Genomic DNA, 19,378 nt, shown 5'->3' on the forward strand with positions numbered 1-19,378 from the left:
CCTCCGGGTGTTGTTGACCGGCAACTCCCATCATCCCGCCACATGCTGGCTGTTGGGATTTGTAGGGCAGCGCCATCTAGAGGGCCAAAAGTCTCCCAGTGTGCTCTGGCAAACTGGTTTCCAAACTCCGTCCCCCTCCATAATCCACTTGAAAATGGCCAAGGGTCTTATTGGCAGACCACTTCACGTCTTTCCTGCCTATTATAGTAATTGTAATGCGGTGTGTTTAGGTGTTGCATATTTTTAAAACAGCATGGGGTGGTTTTTTTGCTCCTTTTGTTTCTTATATTGCATTTTATCGAAATACAATTTGTTTTCCATGGAATTCAAATTGTAATGCTGTGTAAGAAATAAAGGAAGCAAAAAAAAAACAAAAACAAAAAAACCCAGAGGGAGGGAGAGTAATAATAATAATAATAATAATAATAATAATAATAATAATAATAAGTTATTATCACTTTTTTGATCCCAGCTGTAGCTTCCATTTGTGATGGGGAGGCTGAAGTGAAATCTGTAGTTGGATAAAGGAATAATGGCTCTCTCCTTCCCCAGAAAGTTCTGCTTCTGCCTTTCTCCACAGAGCCAAGTTCAGAAAGCTGCCCTTGTCCTCCGCTCACTCCACTTCTACTGGTATACAAAAAAAGGAAGCTTAGGCAGCTTTGGACAAATAGGCAAAGTCGCTCTAATTTTCCTATAGGCTTGTGAGAAAGGACAACGCAGAGTCTGACCCAGTACTGATAAGCAGGACAAGGTAGGTACTCTTGTCAAACTAATCCAATATGGTATTCAGATCTAGAAACATCTTATACAATGTAAGAATAAGAGGTGAAAATATAGCCACTATTAACATGAGAGCATGAACGTGCACTTGTTACTTCAGAATCTGCCTGGTGTAAAGACTGCCTAGCATCTCTTCATCACACTCTAGCATAGCCAAGAGAAGAGATCTGGTTTATGCAGAGCAGGAACAAGCCAAATAGAATAGACCTCATTCCCCATGTTACTCCTCACTCCCCATTTACCAGGATGCTACTGCTATGGGTAGAAGTGCTCACATACCTCATGACCACTCCCCATATAACAGTAAGGTACACTCTTCCTCACACCAGGCTGACTCCATTGTGCCTCCACCAGGATCATTCTGAACAGGATGAAAGTGTCAGCGCAAGGCAGCCTTGGTTATTCATTGTCATGTTGCAACACAGAAAGTTGCTTTAACTGTGGAAACCTCACAGCCAGATTTCTGCAATGTGCGGTTACCTTGGGGCTGATCCAGTTGGTAGAATAGTTACTTCGTTGGATATTGGGGCTGATCAGAGTTGAGCTCTGAAAGTGCTGGAGGGCACACCAGGTTACAGAAGGCTTGATTTAGAGTAGTAGGATGCAGGCCTGAGCAGAATTCATCATAAATAAAAGCCTCAGATTTGTAACGCTCAGATGTACAGCAGCTTTAATTTTTTAACAGAAGTGACAGGCTGCATAAAGGGCAACATGATTTATTACTGAACAGCAGAATATTCTCTAGTGAGAGGACGGATCATTGGAGACAGTAATCAGAGAAGAAGAGGCCTAAAACCACAGCACAGAAAAATGAGGATTATCCTCTAAATCAAATCTTTCAGTGTACAACAGCAGCATGAAGTGTGGGAGAATCAAAAGGAAGCTTTGGGAGTTGTGCTGCCTTGACTCTCCTGCCAAAACAAGCTGAAATAGGAGGACCACAAAGGCTACTGACAGAAGGAAAATGTTGTTCTCTTCTGTCATGTGAGAATTACAGCAAAACCTGCAAGCTCTTTGCAAGAACAACTTTCTTTCTGGTGATCAGCCGAACACAGCCTTTAGCTCTGCTATTCATGCAAATAAAAATCACAGCTAAGCACCCTAAACAGACTGGTTAAGGGCAGACAGGACAAGCGCACATACCCCAAACAAGGGGGAAAGCAACAGCAGGTGGTAGTATCTGAAAGCAACGGACAAACAGGTTCACTTCTGCCCCCTAGAGGCAGCTCCACATGTGCAGCTATGGCCACTGGGTGCAAAGGCAAGCCACCAGCCTGAGGCTTTTTCATGCTGTGGCAACAGCTCTTCTTGACCTCTTCTTGGCCTCTGGGCAGGCGCGAAAGCCTTAAGTTGTTCACACAACATAAAGGAGACACACACAATGCATTAAATACTCAACTGCCTTTTCACAACAGGGGCGGTGGGTAGGCAGCAAGGTACATGTTTTGTAGCTCCAGACAATCAACTTCTGGCCACAGAGAGGGAGGCTCAACTGTTCATGGTATCTGCTTCTTGTATAATTGCCAAAGCTGAAGAACTTATCTCTGTCGCTCACACACACAGACAAGAGATCTGGAAAGTTTCCCCATGGGTTTGACCTGCCCCCTTCTTTCCACTTTGCAGGGGGAGGAAGAAGAGTGAAGCAGTTCTGTGAGAAAAATGCTTCACAGACAAAAATGTTTTCTATCTTAAGTTGTTTGAACACACTGAAGAGTTTATCTTGCCCTACTTTCATGCCTAGTGATCTGTCATTCAATTGCAGTGGATCTCTTGGCTTAGGTGGTGGATATCCTGAGCATGTGAGTGGCAAGAACAGAGAGGAAACTAAAAGAGGCCAAAGTTAAGTTATACTTAAAGAGTTACATTTCCTGGGTTGGGGTGGGGTGGGGGAAGCTATTCCAAATTCATAACTGAGCTTTAGTCCCATTTAAGGATTACAAAGGATTGAAAAGGATTACAAAGCATTGTGTGAGAAAGAATTTTGGAGAGAATGAGCAAGGGCCCAGCAGGGCTTCCCATGACCAAAATTTAAAAGAAACACAGTTTAATTTGTTGCCCTTATTGCTGATCAAAGATGCCAGAGAAGAGTTAAAAGATTGTTCTATTATCTGCCTTTTATTTGATAGTGAAACAAACTTATGAGTCAGCTTTATAAACTGTCTATGCATGGAAACAATGAGCTTTTTTGGCAAGGAAGAAAAAAAAGAGGAAGTAATTTCTCTTTCAAGCTTCATTACACAAATTCCCGGAGTGTGCCAGGGACTAGGGGTCCATTTAAAGCAGGCTGATTTCAAGTGATTTTTATTTATTTTTTGAGAAAAAGCGGAACTAGAAAGCCAAGAGCCAATGGAAAGAAATGCTGACTCCGGAATACCCCTGCTTGCCTTTCTTTGGAAGAACTGGGCAAGAAGAGGATCCCCTGGGAGAAAGCCTCTTGTGAAGCCAGAGGTGGGCTCTGCAGAACTCCCCGATCCAAGTCCAAAAGGGCAGACAAGGAAAGGCTCGTCATCCAGAACCCTGGCTCAGGGGCAGGAAAGCTGCAGCCCTTCAACACCCATCAGCCCTAGCCAGCACAGCCAATGGACAAGGATGGTGGGAGTTGTAGTCCAACAAAGCCTGCAGGGCCCCACCCCTGCCCTGACACTGCTCTGATGAGGCCACCACACACAAAATGCTGGCAGGCAAACATTCACTAAAGCATTTGCATCAAATCCGCCACAAACTCTTGAAGGATTCAAGGATCCATTTTTGGTAAAATGGCTACTTCTGAAGGGAAGAGCAGAACACATGTCAACAACTCTGCCTAGAGCCAAGCAGTGTGAGTAGGGAGGGCTGAGGAGGCCTTGCCGCTACAGAGATACATTCAAATGACGTTGAAGTGTTGTGGAAAGAACCGTTTTGCTTGCTGATGCTGCCGCCATCTCCTCCTCTCTCACCCACCCTCTGCTGAGTCAAAATGTCCAGAGAGCACGGAAGGGAAGGCCGGTCAGTCCACCCATTTCTGCCTTTGCTTTATTTGGAGACTTGGTGGATGGCATGGGCCAGGTAAGCCACGTTGCCAGAAGTGACTCCGGCGACAGAGATGCGGCCATCCTTGGTCATGTAGACAGAGAACTCCTTGGTGAGCCGCTCCACCTGGAAAGCAAAGCACAGGAAAGATGCTACTTCAGGAAGGAATGACTCAGGTAGCTTCCCAAGGCCAGGCGCATATGTTTGCTACCACCTACCAGGGCCAACTTGCAACCTGGAGGGCAGCAAAGCAACTTTCTAGATCTTCAAGTGAACGCTCTTCAGCAAACAGCAGCCCAGCCAGGCTGCTTGATACCTACTCAAGTCGGCTGTTGCCACATCTCACTTCAATGCAACTAACACTGTGCTTCATGTTATTTAACAATACTTTTCCACACCACCAGCCCAGCAGAGTGCTTTTATCATCAATGGGGGATCCACATGCTGCCATTCCCAAAGTAGTAGCAGCTGCCGGCTTCCTACATTTCCAGCCCAGCCCCACTTCCCTCAGCCACCAATTAAATAATGGAAGACATTCTAAATTCTTCAGAGAATTAAAATGCAGCCACACTAATCATGTTCTGGCCTTTTCCTGGTGTGCATCAAAGACTAATTCTGTACAGCTGTTCCGTTGTTTGAGGCACTTTGAGCCCATCTATGTGTGTGTGTGTGTGTGTGAGGGGGAACCAAGAAAATCAAATGCCAGTGCAAAATGGTTAGCAAGTTTGATTCAGACTCATTCCTTCACCCACCTGTTCAGGTTTCAGTCCTGTGAAGCAGAACATGCCGATCTGGTCAGTGATGTGCTGCCAGTTATGAGGGGAGCCTTCTTTCTTCAGGTTTGCCACTAGCTGGGTGCGCATGCCAATGATTCGGTCAGCCATCCCCTTCACCTCTACCAGCCTGTGCCAGGGAAGGAGGCAAATGTGGAGTCAATACAAGGTGAGAGACAGAGGGAGATGGGGGTGGGGGAGCAGCCAAGGAATAATCTAGGAGGCTAAACGATGCCTTGTGCCCTGATGGGGTTTATGTCCATGGGAAAGCATAAGAAGTTTGCACAGTCCTGCCTCCAAAACAGCTTTAAGAAACCCCAGGTTGGTTTTGATTTTTGTTTCTTTAACCCAGCCACCTGCCTGCTACAGAAAGGAACAGCCAAAGCCCTTCTGTCTTCTGCCTGCAGATTTGGCATCAACCAAGAACAAGGTTGAGCAGACTAAGCTTGCTTAAAGTGTTGCCCTCCAGTTTGAAGGACTCCTCTGGTTCGCTGTTGCAGCCCCACAATCTACTGTCCTTAAAAGCCATCCAGGGCTGCCTGTCTCCCTGCCCTTTTCTGTTCATCTGCTGACTGCACATAGTCAGCCTTTCAAGGAGGCCTTACCATTCCTTTCGCAGGCCAGGGTTATTCAGGATGGTGGAGGCTATCCGAGCACCATTAAGGGGAGGGTTGGAGTACATGGGGCGGATCAGAATCTTCAGCTGCGATTCCACTCTCTTGGCCTCTTCGGAGTCATGGCAAACCACCGTGAAGGCCCCCACACGCTCCCCTGGAAAACAAAGACCAGAATGCAGTGCAGTTGTGTCTCCCTCTATGGCTCTGCTCAGCCACACTAGTCTGGCTGTGCACTTGTGCTGTTGTTTGGAAGAGGCACACAAATGCCACCTGGATCTCTCCTATCCCCTTCCTTGTCCAAGCCTTGCCTGCTCTTTTATCAGCCTCAGTTCTTCCTTTCAGCCCAGTCTCCTCTGCCTGAAAGAAGAAACCATCAGCCCTCTGGAGGGCAGCTAGCTCAAACGCAGACTAAGAAACTAGAGCACTGCAATCTGATTTTATAGCACCATACCTGCACTGGAAGGATTGGGGATTTCTTTATCCCTAGATTTACTTTTTTAAAGAAAGGGGGGTTGTTAACCCCTTGTGACTCAATAGAGAGGCACTCAGAAGATAAAGGCTAAAGGGGCTTCTAGCCAGGCAAGGAGCAGATCTGCCCTCCCCAAACACTTCCCAGCCCCTAGAACTGCCCTCCTTGACGCTCCTATCATGTGGAGTCCCCAAAGACACTGTGTGGTTGCACAAAGAATGCATCTTCATACAAATTGGATGATTACAGAAATTCATGTTCTCCTGTGACAGAATTGTGACTCCACATCACAGCCACCTCTCTTCAATCATAAACAGAGTTCTTGGCTTGCTTTCTCTATTAAGAGCCTCACACGCATTTCCCCAGTGCCACTGCCTTTCCATTTCTAACCTGGGACCATCTCTAAAACAGGAATGTGGTCCAAAATGCAAACTCAACCAAACAGCAGGGCTTTCTCTTGCCTCTAGTCCTGCACAGACCTTTCACCCATATACTGGAAAGTGAAAGCAGCTAGCAAAGTGCTTAATCCCTTGAGCAGCTTTTCCCACCCACGGAGATGGCAACAGACCCTGGACTTAGGGGCTTACCATACAGGCCCATGTTCTTCGCATATGACTGGGACAGCACAACATTAATGCCTTGTTCAATGAAGTGGCGGACAGCCCAGGCGTCTTTGTTTATGTCACCGCTGGCAAAGCCTTGGTAGGCCATGTCGAAAAAGGTAAAGAGGTTCCTTTTCTGGAAAAGAACAGAGGCCAGCTCAGCTTAAAAATGACAACACTCCTTCCTAAGGGCAGCTATGGTAAATGGAACAGGTCACACAGCAGAGGAGCATCACATCATACGGAAACAATGAGGTAACAACAACAATAATTGGGAGGCGGTAGTGCCCATTCAGTTTTTTGATTTTCACAGGAGTTACACACATCTCTTGCCCAGCCGAGATCTCCTCCCAGGGTGTGTCTTCCAAACAGGCAAGCAGACCCGCTCCTTCTCCACACAGGGAAGTTCATCCCTCAGTCGCCTGCTCTCTTGGTACCACAGCCCTCCTCACCTTCACTACTGCTGCCAGCTCCTTCCACTGCTCTGGCCGAGGGTCTACTCCAGTTGGGTTGTGAGCGCAGGCATGGAAGAGAACAATACTCTTTTCTGGGATTTTCTTTAATAAAAAGGGTGTGAGAAAAACAAGCCGTTACTCTTTGCTTAGTCCATTTATATACCAAGTGACCTCAAAGCAATTTCCATAGTGAATGGAGCCATCATTAAAAGCCACATGCCACAAAACAATGAACTATCAATAATAAAACTGCACAGACAACACACCCACCCACCAACAGAATAATAATAAATAGACTCAAGGCTCAAAACCCATCTAACAAGAGCCTCCAAAAGGCAGAGAAAAGCAGCAAGGTTTTAAGGAGTGGCTGAACTCCTTAAAATCATGACCATCCATGGCTCCAGAGGAAGGGAACTCCACAGCTGAGATGCCTCTAGAGAGAAGGCGAATCACTATACAGTAAGCTACATCCACTGGTGGTACCACAAGCAGCCCCGTCTCCAGCCCAGTCTCAGAGCTTGGGCTGGCTGGTATGAGAAGATGTGTTCCATCACATACAGCGTGACCAGAAGCATCTTCATCCGTAATGGATTGCAAGAATTGCGAGTTCCACTTCACAAGACAGAAAGTGGGCAGGTGTCTCTCTCCAACCCATGTTTGCATATCCACTCTCTTCATGATTCTGATGAAACAGGTTCTTGCCTATAACAGCTCCTTCCATGATGGTGTTGGGTTTTAAAGGTACTGCAAGACTTACTTTTGCAACCAACGCTGTTATTAAGTTTGGATTCCAAAGACCTGTTACTCCAAAACATCATACCGGGCCTAGTATCTAAACCCTCCTGGCTGTATCTTTCCTTGCTTATCATTCAAACAAGCCACGCCCAAAGTCTCCATGATCTACACGTCCCCATTAGCTCACCCTCAGCTGTCAACTTACAGAGATGTCATCCAAAGCTCCAGCGAAGTCAAAGCCACAGGTTTTGGGCTCATAGTACCGATAGCTTTGCAGTTGCAACCCAGCATCTCTGAAGATGGGGGTGTGATTCCCCCAGGATGGTTTGGGGAGGTACACGTCGCGGCTGGACTTGAAGAACCGTTGCTGTATGAAGAAGAGGAGACAGGGTGTGCTTGAATCATAGTTTCAAAGCCAGAGACCACAGCTCCTTCAAGAGATGTGGAAAAACTGTACCCCACCATCTCCTCATTTTTATGTTGTTAGATTACAGAAGCACTTACCAAGAAGTTGGCACCAACTCTTAAAGATCCTGTTCCAGAAATTGTCTGCACAGTGACATACTGAAAGAACAATGAACAGGCACGTGAGACATCTCCAGACGACACGCCCACAAAATACAACAGGTAAACACTCCAGTGATAGCTGGAGCTCAGTGTGCCTCATAATCTGCCTATTTTACAGGTGAAGCCCTTGAAACATGACTGTAAGGGCAAGAGGAAAAGACAGCTGTGTGCAATATTGGTCAACAATCCTACCTGCCCAAGAACTGAAAGAGAAAGAGTAACAAGGAGGAATAAAGAGTTTCTCAATGCTTGCAAAGGCAACACTATCTGTTAAGATTGAAGGACATGCCAATACTTGAACGAGAAAACATTTATTCCAGTGGCTCATCTGAGTGATATACTCAAAAGAGCCTTCCTCTTAGCTGGCTTTTCCCAGCAGCAAGGAAGTTCAAACTCTGTTAATAACTAAGCATATAAAACTGACCCAGTTGTTATTATTATTTATTCCAATAGCATTTTTAAAAAATTCTTTAAGAATTTGTACTCCTTTTGCATGTCCAAAGAAAAAGATAAGTTGGGGCCAAAACAACACAGGGGACCCACAGAAATATAGATCCTAGGCAAGAAATTTTTGGCACAGACTGGCTTTCTTTTTGGTTTCAGAAGACACAACACACATCTAATATGTTCACAGGCCATGAGATTAGAATCTTGCTTTAAAGGAAAGAGTCAGATTCTGGACTAAGATCCATCATAGGCTCTAGAATAAAATGTGGTGCTGCTTGCATTTCCAGATCCTTACAGTAACTCTAAAACGAACCCCACTACCCCCACTGACCTAATCACAGGGGACATCTGTTCTCATGTGCTACAAGTTTCTTTGGCACAGACTTTTCAAACCGTATTTTGAGGAACCCCACAGTTCCCCAGAATGTTATTGGGCATTCCTCAATGAGAAAGGTCAGAAGTGAAACAGGATAGAACTGGGCTATGATCCATGAGAACACTACATTTGCAAGGGTGATGGTGAGATCTAGCCAGTGTTCTACGTTAACAAACTGCCCATCTTGGAATCCTGCGCAGCGTTCAGTGGGTACTCAGCATATGTCAATCTGAAAAAGGTTCCCTATAGGTGAAAAGTGTCAATGCCCCCAGTGCAGGAATCCATTACTTGAATACAGTATTAATGAATGCACTTGATAACCTTGGCTCCTTACCCGGCCACTCTGAATAACCTCATGTGTCTCTCCCAAAGCCAGCTCAGCTGACGCCTTGTTGAACTCTGCCAGGCCAGCAATTGGCAAGTATTCCTTGTCCAACTTCTTTGCAGCTATCTCGGCTTCTGCCTAGAGAGAACAGATTGCATTTTCTTATTTATTTCCTCCATAGGTTAAGAGGAGAGGCAACTTCCATTCACCTAATTTATCACTCCTAGATCGCACACCCAAATAACTAAAGGGATCCGAGCGCACATCTCTTTGCAGGATTATCCTTCTTTCACAGAAATAACTGACAAGTGACTAAAGTGGGAACCCAGGAGCTTTAGCAAAGCTACTCAACATCTAGCATCAAGAGCCTCCAACCCATTCCTCATTCATCTACTCAGACCCGCCTTTGTTGCTCCTTCAATATCTTTGCAGATGGCGCCTCCACACTACGCCTTCCAGCTGCCACTACTTGCTTGCTCCTTAGATTCCCAATGCAGAAAAGGCCAAGCAGCTGCAAATTCTCTCCAACCCCCTCTTCAGTCTCAACCCTTCCCTTTTATGCTTGTGGCTGCTATATGGCCTCTCGGCCTGCACAACACAAGACTCAATTCCTACCTAAATAGTTCATTTCGCCTATTGCCACCCTCCAGCTACTTCACAAAGCCATCGTTTGGTGTCTCCCCACCACCACGAAGACACTTGGTCACACTGGGATGGTTCCAAACGCATCTCAGGCAGCTACTGGATGGAGAAGAGATCTGGCTCTTTGTTTTGTTCAGACATCTGAAAGGAGTAGGAAGCAGCTAAGCTTCTCACACAACCCTAGCTGCTAGAACCTGGTTCCCATGACTGCCCATAGGCATGTCTGGCTGCCACACACAGCCACATCCACACAATCCTACACATGCTCTTAATGTGTGGGAGCTGACGCTTTTGCTTACTTTGCGGACACAGTTCAAGACGTATGGCTTCCCATTGTCATCTCGGTAAGCCCCAACTCCCAGGTTCATCTTCTTGCTGCTGGTGTCTCGCTTGAAGGCTTCAGTCACTCCCAGAATAGGATCAGGGGGTCCCATCTCCACATTAGCCCACCAAGAGCTGCAACATCAATGCAAAGTGTTTGTTTCTGTTCAGAGCTCCATTCCCTTACAGGGAAATGAGGCATGGTCAGTCAACGTCTGTCCATTTAGCTGCAGACTAGAAGACATTTGCAGCCATACTGTGTTTCAAATGTCTTCCATGAAACTGATTTCTTGTTCTTTTTACCATGTAAAAATGACTCTACATATAAGCTGTTTTGGATGAGACCCAAGCAAATTCACACACTTCAGGTCTTGTGCCTCATTTACATTGTATCAGTGTGCTTAACCTATTTCTGTATTACATTTATCAAATATTTCAAGGCAGTTTACAAATAAAATAAAAATACTCAGAAGAGCTAGTGAATAAAAAAAACTCAATTAAGTCTTTAAAAGTTTTTTTTAAGGTAGTAAAAATGTTTTTAAAAGCCTAGGTGAATAATTGATTTTTTTTCCTGCTAGTGATTGAAGAAGGGTGTTGCTAAGATGCCCTCCTTGTGCAGGACGGGCTGATGAGGGAGAATGTGTTGTGACATGTTCCTCTCTATCTGAATTTCATTGTGAAAAATGGAGACGCCTCACACAAAATGGAGGCATGTTAAGGCATTTATGTGAGGCTGCTCTGCTGGGATTTGCTCTGAATAGGATCTCCTGACCTCTTGCCAACTGGCACGCTCAGAGCCTTGGTCCAGATGTTCCTTGTCCTGGTCGCTGCTATTTAGGATTAGGCTGGCTCTTTTTGTCAGCTGTGCTGCTCCTGGTATCTGCTCTTCACCTGAAGCGCTTGCTCAGAGAGATGTATTTCATTGTACATTCCAACTACTGCTGCCTGAGAGCGCCCGCCCCCCCAGCCCAAAATTGCGGGCAGCTGGTTGTGAGAAAAAAATCAAACCCTAAAGCAAGCCTGGCATGCAGAACTGGGCAAAGCTGTCCTTGTTGGTAAGAACAGTTGCAATTATATGTTGTAATAGGAGGGTATGAAAGGTGTGTCTAAGCACATGCTAACTGAGCATAAGGCACAAACTTCACTAGTAACTGCCGGTAACTGAATAACATACCTGTTCACTCAGGCCTTTCAGGGCCTTTGGTAAATTATACCAGATTTTACTGTTTCTTGGATATGGCAGCTATAATTTTTTATAATGGTGTTTAATGTGTTTTAATGGATTATCTTAAGTTACCATGTTGTATGCCTACTTGATAACTTTGTAAAGGTATTATGTAAATGATTTTGATAATTCATGAGGGATACACATTTTTTTAAAAGTGTAGAAGGCTTCAGTTTTCATTGCATTAAGTATCTGTGCCTTATCCTCACATTATTAAGTAGGTGTCCTTTAGCGCTGAAGTAGCCTCCTGTTCACTAATACTCCTTTACAACTGCCATGCTTCTGGGCCTGTAGCCCACGGCTCACATTTGGCAGCCCTTGACCCTCCTCTTCACAGCCCCATACCCTTTTCTGTGGGGGACACCCAGGCAGCCCCCCTTCAGACCTCTCTTGCCTACTACCTGACCCCTTTTCACTCCCCACAGCCCCCTCCCGTTCATCTTCTTCATTGCCCCCTAGTAGAGCCCCATGTTGGGCAAGATTCCTGTACTGCAGGGGGTTGGACTAGATGACCCTTGTGGTCCCTTCCAACTCTATGATTCTATGTCACAGCACAGTGTTAAGAAGGCTGCCATTTAGACCCATGAGAACAAAACAGCACAAGCACTCACTGTTACTGCTTTCATGGCATGCAAATATTCCTGATCTTCCTGCAGTTACTAAGGACTCACCCATACTGTACGTCTGTTTGCCCCACCGCTTTCCCAGGATTTAGCACTAAACTGGAACAAACAGCAATAAGGTTTTCAGTGGACTGTTGTTTGTTCTGATTTTCTGGGAAGTGGCAGAGCAAAGACAAATCTACTTGAGATCCATGGTTGGACGCTGCACAAACAGGTTGCCGGATTATATGGGCCATTGGCCTGATCCAGCAGGCTATTCTTATGTTATGTCCGAGTGAAGGCCACTAGAAATAGCCTCAGTGGTGTGGCTGCCGCCCTTCTACATGCAGCAAGTGTAAATGCATAAGTGATTCGGCTGGGATATTTTTATGTTCTTGTTTTGAGTGAAACCATAAAACTATTTCTGTGGGAGGGAACATGCCTGCTGCAAGAAGTATGTGAGTTTTTAAAAGGGTGAGATTCTCGACTAGACAGCCATGCCACAGCTTGAACACACACATACCCCTGCTGCTGTTCTATTAAACAGAAAGAAAGACGTACCTCAGTCGCAAGCATCTTAAAAGATAATTTCAGGAATTAAAGGTATCACTGGCTATGAGTTACAGCCAAATCTTCTTAAGGATGTTAAAGGACAAATAGGCAAAGATTATGTTGCTATCATGGTGGTATAAGTGTCAAGGGTGAAAGTTCCCAAAGTGAAGCTGGGATTTTCTTTTCTGCCCCTGAGTGCATCACTTTAAGCTTGCTTAGGCTGCCGTTTTAACACCTATTCACCCTTCTGGAGCTCCTCAGAACACCCCCACCCTTTCTTTTTACCACCCTGAACCATCAGGTATCATTACTAACAATATCATCTATACCAGTAAAAGGGTCATCAGAGGAGAAAGATTTCCAACTGCATGGCCATAAATAAGATAATATACACGTGTTGAAATCAAAAGTGCAGAGTCAATTGAAAACTTCAAAGGGGTGGGTAGGAACGGAGGAGTTAATGCAGTTTCAGTTGCCAGAATCTCTCCAGGCAGTTTCAGTTGCCAGAATCTCTCCAGGCCAGATGAACTTGGAACTTTGACTGCATGGGATAAGGCAACCAAAGCACATTCCTAAGCAGGGACGTCCCAGTGAATCCAACGGGGCTTACTCCCAGGTAAATGTGGGCAGAATTATAGCTCGTGTATTACATACACACAGGCCCGGAGAGTTGCGGGTTTTTTGCAGTCTCTGTCCCTTCCCACCGCCCTCCAAACCCTCTCCAAGGGCACTCAAGTCCAAGGCCAACGCCACCATCTTCCAGCCAATCCGAGGAAGCCCCTGTGTTCCCGCCCTTCATCGCAGCCAATCAAGGCCGCGGACCATCTACCCAGCCGGCCGCGTGCACCAAACGCGAGCGACGGGCCCTGCCAAAGGACATAAAGGTGGAGGGGGGCTCTCCCCACCTAATCGCCTTTTCGCGCATTCAACACTGGCCGGGCCGATGCCCTGATCCGCCAACTCCCTCTCTCGTCCAACACGCCGGTGTTTCCGGCCCTCAGGCCCCATTCACACACATCCCCGTCCTGACACGAGTCGAGAGCGTCCGCACGCGACGGAGGCTCGAGCTGCCTTCGAAGGCGCTCTGGCGGCGCGAGCGCGACACGTGTCGGGTCGGAGAGGTGCACTGATGTAGCCGGTCGAGGCCTTCCCGCCCCGCGGCGCGCATTACCTGGCTCGTGCGGCGAGGGAGGCCACGCAGGGCGGCGGGAGGAGCAGGAGGCGGCTGCCGGCGGCAGCGGAGTGAAGGAGCGCCATGGCGGAGCGGGCGGAATGGAGAGGAATCTGCGGCGGTAGCGGTTGCAGCTACTGCCTTAGCCTGGAGGAAGCCGGAAGGAGGCGGAGTCGCCGCCGCACTTCCTACAGACCGCACCGAGCGAGGGAGGGAAGGAGGGCGGCGCTGGCTGGCTGTGGGGCGGGCCGAGCCTCGGCCTCGAGACTCAGGGAAAGGGAAGGCCGCTTTGCTTGGCCCCGCCTTGAGGCTGAAAGAGGAGCCGCAGGGAAGGGCAGCCAGCTCGCCAACCACAACAAAATATTTTATTACGGTATTTTACAGATGTAGTTGGTGGGCTTCATGAGACAGGCACTGCAGGAGTGGAAAACAGATCGCACAGACTTATGTCAACTGACACATGATGGTCACACAATATTTTTCCTTCCCAAACTATTTCTCCTATGTCATCCAAGTGGGAGTTTCTATCAATGATGACATTTCTATGGGAGTCTACTCCAGGGACAGGGCTACTGGTGGTAAACTACTCTCTAAAATACAGTGACAAGTTCAGATGGACCAGTCCAATGGTGTATTTTTAAAAAATATATTTTTATTAAAGATTTCTTAGTTTTCAAAAATACGTGCATTGTCTCTTTTTTCCAATTGCATTTTCTACAGATCCGTTTCATTTGTTGTGAGACATTTGCATTGCATGTAGTATTAGGTTAGGGGGGAAAGAGGGGAATGGTGAGTAGGGTGGGGTTGGGTGGTTATGCTTCTGTTCTTCTACTTAGTGTATGTGTGGGGTTTTATGTCAGCATAACTTGTATGAGTTATTATTCGCTTGCTGTATTTCCTTGATGGTGAGAGAGGTTTGGGATGACCTAGGTTGTGGGTGGTTGTCTTTGGTTTTGACTATCACATGTTAGCTGCCAGGTGTCCAGCAATCCCACCTGCTTTGAATACCTCTTTATTTTAAAGTGTAAGCATCATATGTGTATAATCATTTGGTTTTTCATCATTTGGTCAAAGGACCTCCTGTATATTAATAAGTGGTCAAGGAGATGCATTGAAGAGTGACAATTGATCCCAAAACTTCTACCAATACAGTATTTAGTCATCTTAAGTTCATTTCCTTTTTGCTCTGAAAGCATCGAAGAATTACCATAGCTCTCAAATTTGTCGCTAGGTGGCATTGTACACTAGGTTTGTTGCATCAGATATGGAATCAATTGGAAGGAACCATGAGGGCATGGGTGTAGCCAAGGGGGGGGGTAGCTGTCCCCCCTAAATCATGCAAATCTGAGGTTCTGCCACACTAACAAAAGCCTGCACCCTGCAACAAAAATCCTGGCTATGCCCATGCACGAGGGTCATGTAGTCCACCCCCTGCAATGCAGGAATCTTTAGCCCAATGGACTCAAACCCACAACTCTGAAATTCAGTCTCATACTCCACTGACTGTGGTGTAAATATGGAGTCACTGGCCCTGTCCCTCAACTAGTGAAGTCAGTCCTCAAACTGCAGTGATGAAAACAATTGTTAAGTGTGTGATCAGCAGCTGTACTTTTAGGTGCTCTGCTCCCCATTTATGGAAGGAATTCATTTTACATTTAGTAGCGGCAGCTAAATATTTAATAGCAACCAGATAAATATAGAAACCAAATGCACATCTATGCTAGAATGGTTCAGTCAGTTATGGGAAATGTTAGTTCTTGATAAAAGGTTGCTGCACAAATCAAAGGAAGTATAAACACCAAAGGAATTATTCACGGTGAGGCAGAGTGAAAATGCAGCCTCAGAGGGCAGTGGTTATAGGGCAGAGCTATGTGTCATGGGACCAGACCTGCACCTCTGGGCAAGTCTACTGCAGCAGTTGAATAATCTGGCTTAATTTCTGACTTTGTATTTTTCTTTTGGGGGGGATATAGCTCAGTGGCAGAGCATATTCTTTGGATGCAGAAGCTCCCAGGTTCAGTCCCCACTGGCATCTCCACACAGGGCTGGACAAGACTTTTCTCTGGCTGAAAGAATGAAGAGCTGCTGCCAGTCAGTGCAGACAATACTGAGCTAGATGGTCCAATGGTCTGACTCAGTAGAAAGTAAGTTTACCAGACTTTTTTCGATGAATCTGGGGACACTTTTCAACTTCAATGGATTTTGTCAGGGGGACTGATTTGTCAATCCGGGGACGGATGTCTGGTAACCTTAGTATAAAGCAGCTTCCTATGTCCCTGTGGATGTGTGTGTGGTGTGGGGGAAGTGAAGAGACCACCTTGTCCTTGCCTCAGGCTGTAAAATGTCTTGGCTCAGTCATGAGTATAAAGATATATTCATATCTTTAGAAAAAAATGTGGTTAACATTTATTAACTATACACATAAGAAAAATGTGTATAGCAGACCTAAATGGTTGGCATCTGTTTTGTTTGAACTATTTATTGATGTTTATTTAGAGCAACCCTTATTGTAGCTCTCAGCTTTGGCTGCCACACAGGATAATGAAGACCGCATCGCATTCTTCCCCCAAAGCACAAATCTTCCACTGTGGTCAATCAAGGCTGAGCCCAATGAGAGGCTACCAAAGGCTTCCTGCCTTTTAAGATTTGATTAATAGCCTCTCAAAAGAGACAGGCCCTGGGGGCGAATCCCAGAGCCCACTAATTAAGAGGTCCAGCACTAATGGGGGCGAATGTTCTAGTTTCAACAACAACAACAAAATTCCAGCTGCATTCAGAGATGCGCCAAGGGAAAACATCTATTGTTGGTGCTTCTGGGTGGATTCAATGCACCCTGTACTGTGGAATAGTCAGGTGGTCTTGGTGCGCCTGTTCACACCTGTCCTAATTTAGCCTCAGCATAGATTGCAATTTGCTGCAATTAAGACTAGCCCAGCAGATGTTGCCTGTCTGATCTTGTTTTGTCTCCCATTGGACATCAGAGCCTCCTTGTGTTCCACAGAATTTTTGCTAGAAGCCATCTGCTGGCTAACTTGGCAATTAGAGGAAACAATGCTGAGTGCCCTGAACTTCGATCTTATCAAGATGAAAATGTCAGCTGCTCTTTAAAAATATGACATTCATTACCAAGCATGTTTCCCTCCCCACCCCCTTCCACTAGCTTTGGAAAGACTATTGAATATGTACAGAGAGTTTCTATGAAAGCCTTCACTGTCCATGCCCCATCTGTACAGAGGGCTCAGGGCGTAGTGGGGAGGGCTCAGCCATCCACCTCTACTGATCTTCACTCACATCTGTCCCTATTCCTTGTTTCCAGTTATAACAATTCACAATACTAAAAAATCCAGTTTGTTCTTATTAGCAGTTAGAAACATATAAGGTAAAAATAGTAAAGGACCCCTGGACGGTTAAGTCCAGTCAAAGGTGACTATGGGGTTGCAGCGCTCATCTCACTTTCAGGCCGAGGGAGCTGGCGTTGGTCCACAGATAGCTTTCTGGATCATGCGGTCAGCATGACTAAACCACTTCTGGTGCAATGGAACACTGTGACTCCATTTACCTTCCTGCCGCAGTGGTACCTATTTATCTACTCGCACTGGCATGCTTTTGAACTGCTAGGTTGGCAGGAGCTGGGACTGAGCAACGGGAGCTCACCCAGTTGCGGGGATTCGAACCGCCGCCCTTCTGATCGGCAAGTCCAACAGGCTCAGTGGTTTAGACCACAGCGCCACCCACGTCCCTAAGTTAGAAATATATGCACACAGGCGGAATGGGTGAAATGGATTGGGGTCTAAACCCCACATTTGGGGGAAGGAAGGAAATGATCCAGTGTGCTTATCCAGCCATGCCTTCACTTCCCCACCAAGGGTTGTTCCATATTGGTATGCCAGGTCATACCAGAGTGTCCATGCACATGTAGGTGTCACAGATTAGATTTTTCCATGTGTGCTTTTATGCACATTCATTCACACATGCCAGCTTTCAGTTGAACTCTGCCTCAATCTTTCCTACCCACACTAGTGGGTGATGTTTGATGAGTTCTGTTGTCCCCTCCCATTTATAAGTAATTCCTCTACCCACCCTGGAAGCCTGAGGTTCATTGTGAGCATGCTTACAGGCATTGGTTTACGTCTATGTGTGTGTGGTCATCTAAAAAAAATATATTAAATACAAGTTTTCTGATATACCAGACTTGCATAAAACAGCACATTAATTTTCTTTATTTTAATGTGTTGTGCCACTCCCAGCAGGAACCCATCAATGAAAGTAGGAATGTAGGGGGTAGCACCCAGAAAAACATCACTAAACACATTTTAAAAGCCCAATCCTGCCCCGACAAGATGCTTCACAGAATCTTAGAGCTGGAAGGGATCCAAGGGTCATCTAGTCCAACCCACCCATAGCAGGAATCTCAGCTAAAGCATCCATGGCAGATGGCCATCCAACCTCTGCTTAAAAACCTTTCAGTATGTCCAGAATTGGGTAACATGTGATATTATGTTGAATTCCCAACCCTGCCCCCCTTGCCACATTATCTGCAGATCAGGAAATCCAGATTAAAGGGGGGGGAGTGTGGGCTAATTGGATGAGAATGTCATGCGGATGACGCACACCTCGGATGCATCAAATCCACTTTTAATTGCTGTGTGTAGACAGCCAAAATGAGCCAATTCACAAGTTGCTAACTTCAGTAAGTCACTGATTCTTCCCACCCCAAAGAGTGTCTACAATGAGAAGGGAAGGCCAGCTGCACTTTTGCATTGCCAAGATCTGGGCATATAAGAATCTTACAGTTTCAGTCACAGAGGGATTTGGATGAGTGCCAAGTCTGCCCTCTTGAAAATCTGGCCCATCCTTGCAGAGCCTTGCAACATTTAGGGAATGAAAAGATGCAACTACACAATTCCTGTAGCAGAAGATCAGTTTTATTTGTAAACTCTTCTTTGGTAATCAAGAAGACTTAGTGTGAAAAGAAAGCAAAAGATAAAAATTAAGAGCAAAAATAAAATACACTCCAGATCTGAGGATATACAGGACACAAACTATGGTAACCAAAACAGAGAGAGAAACAAGCAGGAAGAAGAAACTGATGGTTTGGATCAGAGCCCCCTCTGGGAGAGGAGGCGCCACCATCCGGCAGCAATTGTGTGCCCAAAGTCAGCAAGCAGATCAGCAAGCCAAGCCTTGCGGGGTCAAGTGGATTGCCCAGGTACAGGTTGGACAGTCGGCCTCCCGTTGCTCCTCGTGGTCTTTTTTTTCCTTTTTCCTTTGCCTTTGTGGTTGGTTGTGGCAGGGCGGGGGGCGGCGGGTTGAGTCGTGGAGGGAGCGGCTCATCTTTACAGAGGGGGCTCACTGCAGAGAACGATCTCCAGTTCCTTGCGGTAAAGTTTCCCCCCATCGGACAGATTCATGATGCTCTTTCTGTAGTTGGTCAGCTGCTGGATGCCCATTTCCTGGCAAAGGGAAAAGAACAGGGGAGGGAGCAATGAAATTTCACTGGAGAAGGGAACGAAGTTCAGAGCAAGGCTTTAGAGAACTGGAATGTCTAGCAAATGGCATAGAATGGAATACTTAGCAAATGGTCTCCCTCGGGAGGTTGTGGACCCTCCTTCCTTGGAGGTTTTTAAGCAGAGGTTGGATGGCCATCTGTCATGGATGCTTTAGCTGAGAATCCTGAATTGCAGGGGGTTGGACTAGATGACCCTCGGGG

At 46.2% G+C, this 19,378-nt stretch overlaps 2 protein-coding genes and 1 long non-coding RNA gene across 3 annotated transcripts in view; 1 reads left to right on the forward strand and 2 right to left on the reverse strand.

Annotated features, from left to right (window-relative positions):
* Positions 1 to 2,876: 2,876 nt before the first annotated feature.
* GOT2 (glutamic-oxaloacetic transaminase 2) lies at positions 2,877 to 13,845 on the reverse strand. The gene is made up of 10 exons (XM_081202817.1): positions 13,669 to 13,845; positions 10,097 to 10,253; positions 9,165 to 9,293; positions 7,945 to 8,004; positions 7,646 to 7,807; positions 6,703 to 6,807; positions 6,236 to 6,386; positions 5,168 to 5,333; positions 4,542 to 4,692; positions 2,877 to 3,915 (listed from the first exon to the last, which is right to left on the reverse strand). The coding sequence occupies exons 1-10, from the start codon at positions 13,752 to 13,754 to the stop codon at positions 3,793 to 3,795; spliced, it is 1,290 nt and encodes a 429-aa protein (XP_081058943.1). The 5' UTR covers positions 13,755 to 13,845; the 3' UTR covers positions 2,877 to 3,792.
* Positions 12,994 to 14,348, forward strand: LOC308591844. The gene is made up of 2 exons (XR_014010289.1): positions 12,994 to 13,618; positions 14,053 to 14,348. It is a non-coding gene; the product is annotated as an uncharacterized lncRNA (long non-coding RNA).
* Positions 14,349 to 18,577: 4,229 nt separating this feature from the next.
* CALB2 (calbindin 2) overlaps positions 18,578 to 19,378 on the reverse strand; it is a 29,533-nt gene continuing 28,732 nt past the window's right edge. Inside the window, exon 11 of the mRNA XM_081202205.1 lies at positions 18,578 to 19,121. Coding sequence (XP_081058331.1) covers positions 19,005 to 19,121 — 117 coding nt within the window. The 3' untranslated portion in view covers positions 18,578 to 19,004. The remainder of the gene's footprint in view (positions 19,122 to 19,378) is intronic.

Source organism: Podarcis bocagei (genome assembly GCF_964188305.1).
Source record: "Podarcis bocagei genome assembly, chromosome: 7".
NCBI lineage: Eukaryota > Metazoa > Chordata > Lepidosauria > Squamata > Lacertidae > Podarcis > Podarcis bocagei.